The following is a 15,760-nucleotide window of genomic DNA, read 5'->3' as shown; positions in this document are numbered from 1 at the left end:
AAAAATATATGTCAGAAAACATGACACATGTCCCCAGGCTTCCTGGGATTTCTGTGACAAACTGCAGGATCTCAACCACTTCCTTCATGAACCTTGTTCTTGGCACAAAAACAAATCTTAAAAAAAAGAGAAGAAGGCTTAGCGTACAATTTCTCAGCAACATGCACAGATTATCTCAGGTCCCCAAAAGAATGCAGGCGGAGTCTGACCATGGTTACCATCACAATCCAAAAATAGCTTAATTGTATACACTGCACATTCTTTTTAAAGATTGCATCTATTTATTTTTAGAGAGGGAGGGCTTTGGTGGAAACTGCTAGTAGGATAACAGAAGTCACTGGAGTCAAAACATAATTCTGAAAGCATGTAGGAGCACAGAATACTGTTGGAGACCATCTGGCCCTCTATGACAGTGACAGAAATAAATCTTGGTTTTCAAAATTCTTTCCACTGAAGCACAGCTTCCAAAACCACACTTGAATGTCTGGCTTCCTCTGAGACCTTTGTGTTACTCACTTGTGACATCTGCATCTGCACTCTCACCTACCTGGGGGGGTGGATATTGACTTTTTTCTGGAAACATCCCAGCTCTCCTGCATTTGTTCCAAAAATGTGACCAGGACTGGCTTCAAAACAACCAGACCTGTGTACAAAATAATTATTATTATATTTTTAAAGATGCCCAATTTCCAATCCATGCTGTGCTCAGGTAAGAACACTGCAGGAAAAGTAAAATATTCTACAAGATCATTTTGCAAAGTCCTGTTTCTTGAAACACCTTAATTGTTCTAACAATACATACAGTTTTCAATGGGTTTTTAAGGACCATAGTTCTTGAAGCCTTAATTTTCTACAGGAGATAACCTGCAAGTTCTCCCTTGTGATTATGAAGCTGAAAGTCTACCATACAAAGTCAAGTCCCCAAAAGATGCTATATAAAGAAAATCCTGTGGGTGGAGCAGGCAATGTGAAGGAAGTCAGCCTCACCCAGGGAGACCAGGTTGCTGTAATTCTCCAACATCACATCTGAGTACAATTTCCGCTGAGCTGGGTCAAGACATTCCCACTCCTCCCAAGAGAAATCTACTGATACATCCTTGAAGGTCAAAGATTCCTGGAAAAAAAAAGAGACAAATTTATGAAGGAGACACAGCACAGTTCTCAGTGTCATCTAACATGAAAAGTGTTAGAAGTGGTTTTGACCTAGGAGATACCCTGCATCATTCAGGAAGGCCACTTTGACTCTCTAACACTCTGTAATGTATTTTGTAACATCAACAAGTGAATATAATATATGTCTACAAATCCACTGCAAAGACATTACCATTCAGGAAAATCAAACTTTAAAATGAAGGAACACACACAGGCATATGGATTGTTGAGTATTGTATTTGTATCATTCAGAATCAGCTGTGTATACTTCTCAGCTACAAAAGGCATGGTGAGTTGAAAGTGTAAGTAACTTCTTTAGGTTTCATTCAGGCAACAAAAATATAGTTTTGTTAAAATGCAGATTTTGATTTAAGAGTTGTGGGTGAGGCCTGTGTGTCCTTATTTTTCAGAAACTCACTTAAGTATGTTTGATTGATTATTCTGTTACAATTGTCCCATTTTACTCCCCTTTCCCCCCTCCATCCTGCAAACCCTCTGCTCTACAATTGCCTGAATAAGTTCATGACCATGGGTCATACAAATAAGTTCTATTACTTCTCCATTTCTTATACCATTTAAAATTCTTCTATTTTGTACCCAACATTTATGCTTCTTCTTCCCTGTACCTTCTCCTCCATTCTCCTCTCTCCCACACCTTGCTCTTCACCCTCCATAGGATCTCCATTTCAGTGAATTTGTTCCTCTTCTCATTGTTTGCTTAGTGTGTGTTTCTTTTGGTTTTGCTTTATAGGTTCAGTTGTTAATAGTGTGAATTTATTGTCACTTCACTATTCATATTTTTGACCATGTTCTTTTTCTTAGATTAAGTGCCTTGAGCATTTCATAGAAGGGCTTGGTGATGATGAACTCCTTTAACTTGACCTTATCTGGGAAGCACTTGATTTGTCCTTCCATTTTAAATGATAGCTTTGCTGGTTAAATTAATCTTGGATGTAGGTGCCTTCCTTACATGACCTTGAATACTTGTTTCCAGCCCCTTATTGCCTGCAAGGTTTCTTTTGACAAATCAGCTGCTAATGTCATGGGAATCCCTTTGTAGGTCACACTGCTTTTGTGTTGCTGGGTTTAAGATTATCTCCTTGTCTTTTGCTTTGTGTAATGGAATTGTCATCTGTCTTGATGTGTTCCTCCTTGAGTGCAACTTCTTTGGGACTCTAAGAGCTTCCTTTACTTGTTTGCCTATTTCCTTCACCAGACATGGTAGGTTTTCCTTCATTATTTTTCAAATCAGTTTTTCATTTCATAGCTTCCTCTACCCCTTCTGGTACCCCTATGGTTAGAATGTTGGAAGGTTTAAAGTTGTCCCAGAGGTCATTCAGCCTCTCCTCATGTTCTCAATTATTGTTTCTTCCTTCTATTCTGGATGAATGTTTAAGACAGAAAACTGTACTTGAACAACAATTAAAATTTAAAAAAATACACATGCTGATAAAAAAATGAAATACAAACATAATAGTAGAAAAGAAGTTAGAGCTATTGTTTCTTAGTGTTTTATTTCTTTGAAAATGTTCCTGTATCATTTGTGGAGAGCTATAGTAACTACTTCCCATAGTCTCATAAGAGCACATGCACACTTTATCAAAGTTCACACAGGTGGGAGTCTGAGCAGAGCACTTCCCGTGCTGGGCGGCATCTGCATACAGGCCTGGTGAAGAGGGAGACCTGCGGGGCAGAACTGTGCAGAGGTCCCTGTGCTGGGGCCCAGATTCCTGTCTCCATATTTCTCCTTGGATATATTCCTTTTTTATATAACAACATATATATTTTATTATTATTTTAAATATATTTTATTGATTAAGCTGTTACAGTTTTCCCATGTCCCCCCACATATTCCATACACCCTGCACACCCCTTCCCACCCACATCCCCCCCCTTTAGTTCATGTCCCCGGGTCATACATGCAAGTTCTTTGGCTTCTTCATTTCCTATGCTATTCTTAACCTCTCCCTGTGTATTTTCTACGTACCATTTATGCTACTTATTCTCTGAACAATTTCCCCTCTCTCCCCCTCCATTCTCTTGCTGATAACCCTCCATGTGATCTCCATTTCTGTGCATCTGTTCCTGTTCTAGTTGTTTGCTTAGTTTGTTGTGTTTGTTTTGGGTGTGGTTGTTAATAACAATGAGTTTGTTTTCATTTTACTGTTCATATTTTTTATCTTCTTTTTCTTAGATAGATCCCTTTAACATTTTATCTAATAAAGGCTTGGTGATGGTGAACTCCCTTAACTTGACATTGTCTGGGAAGCACTTGATTTGTCCTTCCATTTTAAATGACAGCTTTCCTGCATAGAGTAATCTTGAATGTAAGTCTTTGCCTTTCATGATTTGGAATACTTGTTTCCAGCCCCTTCTTGCCTGCAGGTTCTCTTTGGAGAACACAGCAGATAGTCTTATGGGAACTCCTTTGAGATAACTGTCTCCTTTTCTCTTGCTGCTTTGAAGATTCTCTCCTTACCTTTATTCTTGCCTAATGTATTTGTGATGTGCCTTGGTGTGTTCCTCATGGATCCAACCTCTTTGGGACTCTCTGAGCTTCCTGGACTTCCTGGAAGTCTATTTCCTTTGCCAGAATGGGGAAGTTCTCCTCCATTATTTGTTCAAATAAGGTGTCATGTTCTGCTCTTCCTCTTCTCCTTCTGGTACCCATATGATTCCAATGTTGGAACGTTTGAAGATGCCCTGGAGGCTCCTAAGCCTGCTCATTTAAAAAAAAATTGTTTCTTCATTCTTTTCAGGTTGAATGATTCTTCCTTCTGGTCCACACTGTTGATGTGAGTCCCAGGTGCCTCCCAGTCACTGTTGGTTCCCTGTACATTTTTCATTTTTTTTTGTCACTTAGCATAGCCTTCACTCTTTCATCTAATTTGTGACCATATTCAACTAATTCTGTTAGCATCCAGATTACTAGTGTTTTGTACTGTGCATATGATAGGTTGGCTATCTCTTCATTGCTTAGTTGTATTTTTTGTGGAGCTTTGGTCTGTTCTTTCATTGGGTCCATTTTTTGGGACTCAGTGCACCTATTGCATAGTAAGGGGCAGAGACTTAAGTGTTCACCAGAGCAGGGCAACCCACATTACTGCTTAGTGATGCTGTACGTGGGGGAGGGGTCTGAGAGGGAACAATGGCACTTGCTCCACTCTCTGCAAGTTTTCAGTCACTTCCCCCATTATCCACAATCACATTGGGCTCTTCTGGTGCTGATTCCTGGGTGGCTGCATTTGTGTATGTTCTACAGCCCTGTGAGTCTCTCCAATGAACTCTCCTGTGAGGCTGGGATTGTCTGCTGCTGCTGCCTTAACCTACACCACTGTTTTCAATCACAGGTTTGAGGCTTTATTTCCCCACACTGGAACCCTGGGTTGCCCAATGTGACTCACTTCCCAGTTATTCTCCCCATTCATCTGCATTCAAATGTGTGTCTGCCTCCTCCACCAGATGCTGCCTTACTGGGTCCTCCAGCCACAGCCTTGCACAGAGTCCTCTCTGCCTGGCTGCCCATCCCCACTCCTCCTACCAGTCTGGATGAATGTTTATTCTTTAACTCCTTGGTCGACTGACTTCCATACAATTTGATTTTCTGTTGTTTCTGGTTGTTTTTTGTTTTTTAAATTTTTGTTGTCCTTCTTTTGGGTATGTGAGGAGGCTCTGTGTGTGTACCTACATCTCCATCTTGGCTGCAACTCTCCTTGGTTATTACATTCTTTACTTGACCACCCCATTGGACTTAGAAACCATTCTGTAAGGCTTCAACAGAATTAGAAAATGTGTGAGATTTTCATCATAAATTAAGTCTATGATAGTCCTATAATGAATTTTTACATGATTCTTTCACACTTTTTATTTGTAATTTTTCTCTTACATTTATAACTACTGTTGTTTAGTACTGTATGACTCTCAATTCAGTATTACCTAATCTACTAATACCCAGCTGGTGTCTGAGAGGATTGCTCAGTGTACTGGAAATCCCACAATTTGGTGTCCAGGGTGTGAGATTTTACTGTGATTGTGAGTGTGGTAATATTTGTGTGTAAATGGGTCATAGAGGAGAGAAAACACACCAGAAATGTTTCTCTACAAAAGAGGAGGAAAAGTGCATTTTTCTTCATAACACATTGTTTGCGGGTAGTTTTTATCATGCACTCTACTACCAGTCAACATAAAACATATAAATAGGTTTCCCGCATACAATGTGTTAAGAGCAGTCTGCCTATCAAAAGAACAATGCACATCCTTTAAATATGCACACAGTAGTATAGCAAGACAAAATGTTTTCTGGGTCCCCAAGCAATTCTTCATAAATTTTACATGAATTCCAGTAATACAAAAAGGTTTTTAAAAAGTTCCATCTGTGCATGATTACACTAACAAATGAATATTAACCTCTAATGAGACTCCCCTGATTCAAAGCACTTTGTAGGGTCCTCCTCACATAACACTTTCTGGGAAAACACAACAGTAACATCTCAATATTTTTCCCACTCAGTAGAAAACTTTGGTACTCACTGGACTTTGGTCCACAACAAATGTGCAGTTTTCCTGGGTGGAATGTAGTTCAGGGACCTATTTCTGGAGGCCAGAGGGAGGAATGTTCCTTCTCTTGACTCCAGTTGTCCTGAGAATAAACATCTAACCCTTCTGTTTGCTTGTTCCTTATTGTACCTGTTCACCTGTACTAGAAAGTATGCCTTCCTGCCAGAAAAAGCAGGTCTCCCTCGCTTCTTTCTGCTAATAAATATTTATAGTTTCAATGGTCATTGTAAGTTTATGAGGTTACAGTGAATTTTATGATACACCTTTGTGCAAATGTAAACAACACACAGTACGTATGTTTCAAAAGAGCACTTTGTGTGGAAGAATAGCACTCACTTTATTATTACCTACACCCACATTTTTAGCAATACATGTCTGGCTTTTGAGGTTTATTGCAGGGTCCCTGCACTTCTCAGTCCTCCCTGAAAGAACAAGTATAGTTTCTGATCACTAATACATTCTGTTTATCATGAGGAATTTCACTGGAGCCATTTAAATTAACTAGACTCGTATTTCAAAGGGACTCAGGGCCATGTCTTTCATTTAGAGTGTTCTGGAAATTTCAGTTTTAAGTTCAAGTGGACCCTCAAATTAATTCCTAATGTTCAGTTTAGGACTCTGGGATAAGACACAGTTACACTCTTGAAGTCCTGCTTGCAAATCAGTTCTTTCATTTTTGAAGTCAGGACTATTGAAATATGGTTTCAAATCAGTGGAAAATTAAAGTTAACTATACAATAACATTTTTTTGTGATGTGAACAAGTTATGGGTGGAGGACATCGGGTGTCAGTTGTCATGATAACAGCAGTGCAAACCTCACTTTCCCTGCTAAATGACCTGACTCTGAATCTATAAACCAGTCAAGAAGAAATGGTTGAATAGAATGCAGACATTGGCGATGGAGATATTCTCCCTGTTTAGAAACACACTCACAATCTTGGGATCCATTTTCTTCATCACTCTATTTACTTTTGCTTTATTGTGTGTTGCTTGTTCTCCACACAGTTGATTCTCAAGCACCTGACTGCAATCAACTCACACACCCACAGATTATTGTTCACAACCTGTGTCATTCTGGTTCATTCACTGAAGATGAAAAGCAACCCTTTTTCTTTACACTTATATAGCACTTAATTTTTTTGTTGTAAGTACATTTTTTTTAATTTCAAAAGAGAAAATGCTATGAAATTGGATTAAATAGAAAAAGTTTCAATAGAGTTCTACATGAACCATGACACATATTGCATCCTATCAAAATTTCTTTAATATAATTTTAAAAATATTTTGTTTATTTATTATTATAGGTGCAATGAGGGAGAAAGAGAGGGATAGAAAAATCAATGTTTCTATTGATGGAACCCACACCTGTGCCCTGACTCAGAATCAAACTGGCAAACCTTTGGTTCTCAGGCCAGCACTCAGTCTACTGAACTACACCAGCCATGGCCTATCTATGTTTGAAATCAACACTTTTACATTCTTTGGAAACTTCCCCATTGTGTAAAATTGTTCTTTAATGGTTCTTATCTAATAAACATGACAAAGCATCAATTTTCCTTAACCTGGTGTAAAATTATCTTATACAATGTATACAAATAGAGGTTTACAAGCATTTTCAACAACTATGGCCTACAACAAACCCCATATGGGCATCCCCTACAAAACAAAGGTTCTCACAAAGTATCTGAAACATGAAAGTCAGGGTCTTTCCTAACCAAGAAATCAGCTATTTCAAGAATAAACACTCAGTCTTATGGAAATTCTGAGTCCAATTGTAAACACTTGACCATTCATATCTTTAAAGCCTTGCTGCATCTTCTCCCTCTTCTCTCAGTCTGGAAAAACTGGAAATGCAGCTTGAGGGTTTCCTAGTGTGATACCAGCTGAAGTGTCATACGTTCAGCAGGTCACTGCAGCCCAGGCCCAACCTGGACACACTCTAAGACCTCAAAACTCTCATCATTCTTTAATCTCTGGAGCCATGTGTTTGACCATCTCTGGATGTCTCTCCTGTTCTCCCTAAAGAGCTTTTTTATGTTACAGAGAGTCTCATAATACTTTAGTGTATGGGCTCATCAGTTTCATTCAATACACAAACCAAACACTAGGTGTTTTTCCATTTCTTCCACTTTGGTGCCAGCAAGTTCAAATTAATACTAAAAAGTTTTTGGGGTGTCAATGTATAAAATTTCTAGTTTATCAAACAAAGTATAGGTTTCCATTGTATATTGGTGACCAGAAGAATTTTCCTGAGTGCTCTGAGCTCAACACAAATATTTTATTATTTCTATTTTGCTAAGTGAAATAAGCCAGGCACTGAAACACAAATGTCATATGACCTCATGTATAATAGGAACCTAATGAACAAAACAAATGAGCAAATTGGAACCAGATGCATGGGAACAAGAAAATGACTGAGAGAAACCCAAGGAGAGGGACAGAGAGATAAGGGTGAAAAGAAGGGGAAGCAACTAGTGAAGGACCATGTATGAGAGATCAAAGGACACGGACATAGGGTGGGGACTGACTGTTGGAGTTGGTGAGGAGGCCAGTGGAATAGAGCAATGAGGGAAATACTGGACAAGTGTAATAGAACAGCAATAAAACATTTAGTAAAAAAATAAAAATGAGTGAAAGAACAAATAATGTTTCTCTTTCTATCTCTGTCCCTTCCTATATCTATAAAAATCAGTCAATCAATAAAAAAATAATAAAAATAAATAAAAAACTGTCTTGGTAAAAGAAACATTGTCTATGCATGTTTAAAAGTCATGGTCAAATTTTATCATTAAAACAAGGCAGTGAAGATAGATTTTTTTAAAAAAGTGGAAAAAATTAGGAGAGAACTTCAGTGTGAATCATACATTTACAAATACTATTCCAGTTTTTTTTTCCCCACCATTCTGCCTCACAACTGGTAGATTGACAATTTCTAAGAATAAGACACAGTTATGAACAATCTTTAAAATGCAAGCTATTTCCATTTAGTTAACACAGACACCATTTCTTCTAGGTTATATATACCACTTAATCTATCAATAGCAAGTTATCACTCTCTTCCCACAAAAAAGCCCACTGCTGCCTCTCATGGTCTATTAGTAGAGCATACTTTCTGGAAACCTGAAGTGGTCTTTCTAGAGATGGGCATCCTGAATCTAATAAGTATGAACTTAGAGTTTCTTATAATTCCCTGCCTTCTCTGATGCTAATGTACACCATTAGGAATTTCATAGTGAGTGTTGGTGTTTTCCAGTAGCAATGGATATGAATGGACCCTACCTAATGAGGTAAGAGCTTTATTCGTATTGATTGCATCCCAACAGCATCATGGAAAGCCTTTAACATGTTCCTATGATAACTAGATATTGATGTTTTGGTTAAAATTCATAAATACTAATGTAGTCTTTTAAAATAGCAGGTAACTGGTATAAACACTAAAGGTAAAGAACAATTTGAATACATTCTTGTTCCTGTGATACACAACATTAGCTGAGTTTTCACATAGTTTGACTTGTATGTTTTCTGTTTTTTTCACATTTTCACAAAATTTCCACAGTACATTTCTCTTCTATTACTGGATTTTATTGTTTTTCATGTCTTGATAACATGTTAAAAACAGATTATTGACCAGATGTAAAGATCCCTAGGTTTCTATTAAGTTTCCAAATAAATGGTTTATATTGAAAACTAACAATACTTTACAATAAAAGTAAAGTTATCCTGAAAACAGTTGAGAAATTTCCAAATGATGGTCTTCCAATGTACATAACTACTAAAGAAATATGATTCTTTGGTAATCAAATACTGGTTACATTCCATTCAATTTAATTTTAGAATAGCTAGTTACCAACACCCTATAATAAATACACTCATGTTGTGCACAGTTACCTTAATTTACCAGAAATGGGAGTTTTTCCACCATTACCCCCAAGTGCACACCAATTTATAGCAACCACACTGCTAATTTTAACATTGAGAAAGGAAAGGATACACATATTTTTGACATGTAATCTGAACATGAATAAATGCTAAACAGCAGGGCACATATTCATGTGGTAAATAATCCAAAGCAGGAGTCCCTGAAAAGCAATCTAAAGAAAGGGCAGTTTAAAATGGTCAAAATAAATACAGCATTGAGAACTTGAAAAAGTCAGGAAAAATATTTTAAAAAAATTTATTTTTCCTAACATGGTCCCAATTCCCAGCTCTTCTCTTGCAGAAAATTCAAATGAAACCACATTAAGATACTACCTTACAATTCTTACAAATAGTGTTTTCAAAACCAGCAAAGAGAAGTTTTGGTGTGATGATGAAAAATGGAATCCTAGCACACCATTCATGGGAAAATATATTGGAGAATTCACTACAAAATTAATGTGAAGTTCTCACAGATTGCTTTACACACACACACACACACACACACACACACATAACCTTTTGATCAAGACATTACAGTAAGGACACATATCTAAAAATCAGAATTGCTAACTAAAAGAGAAACCTGCATACAAATGTTCATTGGAGCAATCTTTACAAAAGCAAATACATAAAACAACCAAGATGTGTAACAACAGCTGAATAGAAAATAATATTTTAAATAAAATGAATTAGAGAGTAATATTTATTATTCAGCCATACCAGACTAAAAAATGTTGCCTTTTGTACCAACATACATGAACCATGAGATCATTCTGCTAAGTGAAATAAAGCAGAGGTAGGAAAAAATGAATAATCACTCTCAGATATCAGATACATGTAATCTAAAATAAGAAAGCCTAGGGGTTGTGATCAAGATTACAGAAAAGGTAAACCCTATACTCACATGCTCCACCAGCACATCAGAATTACAACTAAACTATAGAAACCAACAATGAGAACCCACCTGATCTGGAAGACCAGAAGTCCCACAGCTAAGCATAGACAAATGAACACAGAAATGGGTACATGGGGCAAATATATAAAAATTGTAAGTCCCTATGCCCAATTTTGTGTGATGGTTAAAAACTGAGAGAAATAACTTGGCTGCAGAAGTTCCTGCTGTAGTCAGGGTTCCTAGCATGTCTCCCGAACCTCCTGCCCCACATGCCACTGGTGGGAAGACAAGTCCCCGTAATCTCTGGCTGTAGAAACTAGCAAAGCTTTGGTGGAGGCACAGAGCAGGTACCTGGAGGCCCATGTGTTCCAATTAAAGGTCCTGAGAATGGAATTACAAGCACTCAGTCACTCTGAGCTTCAGCATCATGGCAGCAGTTGGACATGCAGAGAGGAAATGGAAGGTCTGGCATCATGGTGAGAGCTGGAAGGGCAACTTTGCCCCAACAGATGTGCTGTCAGAGGTAATTATTTCTTTTCCAAAAGCACACCCACCACCACCATGAGACTTAGTAGGACTGGGCACCATACCTGTGTCTCCTACAACCTAACTACAGCTGTTAGCTCTGCTCCTGTGATTCCCTGATATCTTCCTCCACCAAAACCGCAGGCACCCACAACTTATTTCCAGTAGCTTTCCCATATATCTGGCCAGTGTCTAATCCTGATTCAGACTTTTCTAATATCTATCAAACAGACATTTTGACTTCTGCACATTCTGTAACACCTGCATGTGGCCATTGGCCCATGTCCATTAGCAGCAGGACATTTTTCACACCTCAACTTCTCCTGGGCACCTCTAAGTCAATGTAAAGTAGCAGCCACCTGAAGATCTTTTTGTATCTCATAGCAAGTCACCTAGCAGGGCAGAAGTGGCAGCACAGGTGGACATCCCCAAACGAGGACAGGGGACAGACAGCTTCATTTCATGCCAAAGCACCACCAACAACCTCAAGTAACAAATTGAAAAAGCAGTCTTACAGGTAACCAGAATCACACTGAAGTAGGTCCAGCTTTGAGGGATAGACCCCTGAACAGGTGATGTGCCCCAGCACTCGGGGTTGGAGGTTTATTGTTGTGGCTTCTCCCCATAGTAGACTGGCCCAGGTGTAAATCCATCCCATTCAAGTACAAAAGAAATCAAGGCTAAATTACAAAAGCAGTGTGTACACGGCCCACAATGGAAAGGAGGACACAACAGGAGCCCCCAGCTCAGGTGAACAGGGAGCATGTGCCAGTGGATACTATAGGACACTCACTATATAAGTCCACCTTAAAGGCCCAGGAACATAGCAGCTGTACCATATATAGAGACGAGGACAGGGAGGTGGCCAAAATCAAGATGAAAAACCTTGTCCTAACTGAAAGAACAGAACTGAGAGACATTGAAATTAAGAACATCTGACAGTAACCAGAGGGGACTTGGGAGGGGATAATGAGAAGGAAAGGTAGAAGGGTTTTCAGGAACAACTATAAAGGACACATGGACAAAAGCAAAGGAGGGTGGAATCAGCGGAGGGAGGTGGGGGATAAATGTAGACAACTGTAGTTGAACAACAATACAAATAAAAAAATGAAAAATAAATAAGAAATGAACACTTTCATTTTTCAGTAAAGGAGATCATAAATATTCAGAAAACAATTAGATGTCACTACTACAAGCACTGATTCTAAAATTGAGTCCAGATCCAACATCTTTGAATCCTGTCACCTGTCAAATAGTAACAGTATAGAATAATCAAGATATATTGCTGCTTAATGTGAATCAATAAAAAATAAATTTTATTGACATAATTACAAAAATATTAATCCGAACTCTGAAATTACACTTGTTTGCACTTTTAAAAAAATACTTGGTGTTGTTGAAGAAGAGTTGTCTCCACTTTTAAAAATTAGGATTTACATTGCTGGTGTATCTCAGTGGGTGGAGCATGGGCTGAGAACCAAAAGGTGGCCAGTTCGACTCCCAGTCAGGGCACATGCCTGGGTTGTGGGCCAGGTCCCCTGTGGGACCATGTGTGAGGCAACCACACACTGATGTTTCTCTCCCTCTCTTACTGCCTCCCTTCCCTTCTCTGTATAATAAATAAATAAAATATGTTTTTAAAAATATTAGCATTTGTTAAGTAGTGCACCCTGGTTCTGGATAGTGAGCAGCAGTTATATAAAAGACCACAAGACAAATTGAAGCACACATTAGTCCCCACAGACCCTTGGGGATGTACACAGCAGGCCTGCAGCAGCTACATGTGAGGATGAGGCCAGATGCTGGGAGACTGTAGGAGACCCCAGGACATGTGATTTCATTAGGGTTCATGTGCAGAGGATTTGGGGGTTCTTGAGCTAAGTTTAGATTGTTCAGAATGAACCCCCAAAAAACAAGTTCTTGGTAAAGTGTGCAGAGATCTTATCTAATGGTTATGCCTGGTGAAAGGCCTGAGGTGGAAGGAAGACTGTTGCTCAGAGAAGCTGCCAGTAAGTCAGGTGAAGAAGGGACATTCAACTGTGACTCTGTCAGATGCTGCCTAGTATGTGACAATGCAGGAGGAGGTTGTGGCAATTCAAGGATCCTAGTTACAGAAAAAAAAAATGCCACAACAGCAATATGATAATGTAGCATAGCTGAACTCTTCAAAAAAACACTTATCAACTACACTTATTATGAGAATGTTCCACTAGGTACAATAGAATATATCAATACAGGGGAATTTTCCACATTATTTAATTTCAAAGACCACCAAGAAAATAAACTGCTAATGCCATAACTGCACGACATTACCAAACAACACATTGTTATCTATAAACCTGCATAACGTTAGAGACATTAAAATGTTCCAGTATATTCACCTTTATTAATAAAAATGTAAGTTCACACATCATCTAAATAAAAAAAAATCACAGTACAATTGTGTTACCTTTTCTCAACACACACACTGGAAACATTTGGGGAGTGTTACTGTTCTTGTAAATTATCATCTCATACAGCAGTTTTCTTTGGTTTTCTACCTGGAGGCTAACTGTTGAGCAAATGTGGACATACAACAATGTTATGCACTGAGGGATGAACTGCCCATATTCCCTCACATATCATGGATGACTTTTTATTCCAACCATATCAACTAATATTCAACTATGACTACCATGAAGATACATCAGGATTTTCATAAATTGACATTTTCTTAAAAGGAGGTTTAGAAAAGTATTTAAAATTTTCAACATTCCTGTGTCTTACCATCACGCAAAATAGCATGACTTACATTGTAACATACAACAACATTCTGAGTAACCTTGAAACAGCAACTTCATTTAGATTTTTTTGTACATTGTGCATTATATTGTCCTCAATCTTCTATGGAATGTAATTGTGAGTGATGTTCACCTAACAGTGAATAGTTCTATGGGAAGTGGTGAGTGCACATGACTGACAGGGTCTGGTGTTGCTTGTCCACAGGTGTCCTGTCCGAGGTGCAGCTGCAGGAGTCGGGCCCAGGACTGGTGAAGCCCTCACAGACCCTCTCCCTCACCTGCACTGTCTCTGGATTCTCTTTAACAAGCTATGGTGTGCACTGGACCCGCCAGGCTCCAGGGAAGGGGCTGGAGTGGGTCGGTGTTATATGGAGTGATGGAAGTACAGACTACAACCCAGCGCTGAAATCCCGACTCAGCATCACCAGGGACACCTCCAAGAGCCAAGTTTATTTAACACTGAGCAGTCTCACAGCCGAGGACACAGCCATGTATTACTGTGCCAGAGACACAGTGAGGGGAAGTCAGTGTGAGCCCAGACACAAACCTCCCTGTGGGAGGCAGGAGGGCTGGCCTGCAGGGGCCACTCAGGACACCAGGGGGCGCTCTCCTCTCACCAATCATAGAGAACAGCCCCAGGGGCAGGAGTGGACCTGGTGGGGACTGAAGGAGCTCCTCCTGGGAGCAGGGGTTTCCTCTCAGAGCTCACAGCTGCATCCAGGGACCCTGCCTTCCTCTCTGTGAATCTGGTTTCTGAGGTTTTCACTGCAGACAATAAACAAGAAAGTAAACATGTTTGCAGATGAAAGATCACCAGGGACTACCGACCTCTTCTTCAGCAAGTTCCTTTTTTTTTCCTTTCTTAACAAAGTACATCACAGTTTATTATTAAATTACACTTAAAACCTGACTGAGGAGTGTTTGATCCAGAAGAACAAATTCTATGTTTGTAGTAAAACATAAGCTCATTGTTATAGCTCCTTTATTTGTGTTTGAAGAAGCCACAAACATTCCAAAAGTTTTTTTCTAATTTTGAAGTAAGCAAACTAGGGAACATGCATGAATGGAATCTACTCAGCAATGAAAATAATGATCAGGTAACACAGGAATCAATGCCAGTGAGTCTCCAGTATCACTCAGCGTGGAGTGTGCCAGGCTCAGAGACTCCTAAGGGGTGTGCCCTAGTTCTCACAGGTCCACCCCAGGAGGACAGGGGGTGGTGGGGCCTTCTGTGCCTTTCTCACTGTTACCAGGCAGGAAGCTGCACTCTGTGTAGACTGATCACACCCTCACTCTCAGCAGGGCCTGATGAATGGACGGCTCCACATATGGACACAATCACCTCCAGGCTTCTGTGAATGCACAGTGTCCACCACCAGGTCTGCTGTTGTCCTGACAGCAGCTGCCTCCTCCAGGTGCCTCTGTCTTTGGTTCTCCCACAAGCACAGGACCCCATGGCAGCTGAGACTCCAATGATCCCCATTTCTTTCAATGGCTTTACTCCACACCAAGGCCTCCTGCACCTTCATACGCTGCTGGAAATGACTTCATCACCATGGGACTAGATCTGGACTTTACCTGGTGGCTGATTTCTAGGCATTTTCCTGAGAAAACTCTGACACAGGTTATTCACCTTCTGCTGGGGACAAAAAATGGCTGCACTCCACACTCAGGAAGGAGCTGAGTGCTCAGATCTGATTACGTGGCAGCTCTTGTCTCCATGACCCTAATGTCCAGGTGGGTGAACCCTGTGAGGTAAGTGAAGGTAGGAATGTCAGGGACCCAGTGTCCTAGGAGGCTGTGTCCAGGAGAAGGGCCGCCATCCCAGGAGTTGGGTCAGTTGGACAGAGTGGGTCCTGTAGTTTGGTGGCAGCTGCATCGATCTCACCCTTAGTGGCCAGCACCTTGTGGATGAATGCAGGACACTGACAC

General features: G+C 39.8%; 1 protein-coding gene across 1 annotated transcript; it reads right to left on the bottom strand.

Moving 5' to 3' along the window:
* Positions 1–539: 539 nt before the first annotated feature.
* On the bottom strand, positions 540–6,667 carry LOC123825915 (putative protein ZNF720). Its single transcript, XM_045849559.1, has 3 exons — positions 6,644–6,667; positions 988–1,114; positions 540–643 (listed from the first exon to the last, which is right to left on the bottom strand). Exons 1-3 carry the CDS (start codon positions 6,665–6,667, stop codon positions 540–542), a joined length of 255 nt encoding a protein of 84 aa, XP_045705515.1.
* Positions 6,668–15,760: the final 9,093 nt, after the last annotated feature.

The sequence above is a fragment of the Phyllostomus hastatus genome, unplaced genomic scaffold, assembly GCF_019186645.2.
Source record: "Phyllostomus hastatus isolate PE091 unplaced genomic scaffold, TTU_PhHast_1.1 phas_contig_742, whole genome shotgun sequence".
Taxonomy (NCBI): Eukaryota; Metazoa; Chordata; class Mammalia; order Chiroptera; family Phyllostomidae; genus Phyllostomus; species Phyllostomus hastatus.
The sequence above is the reverse complement of the archived record's forward strand: the minus strand, read 5'-3'. Positions and strand labels throughout refer to the sequence as shown.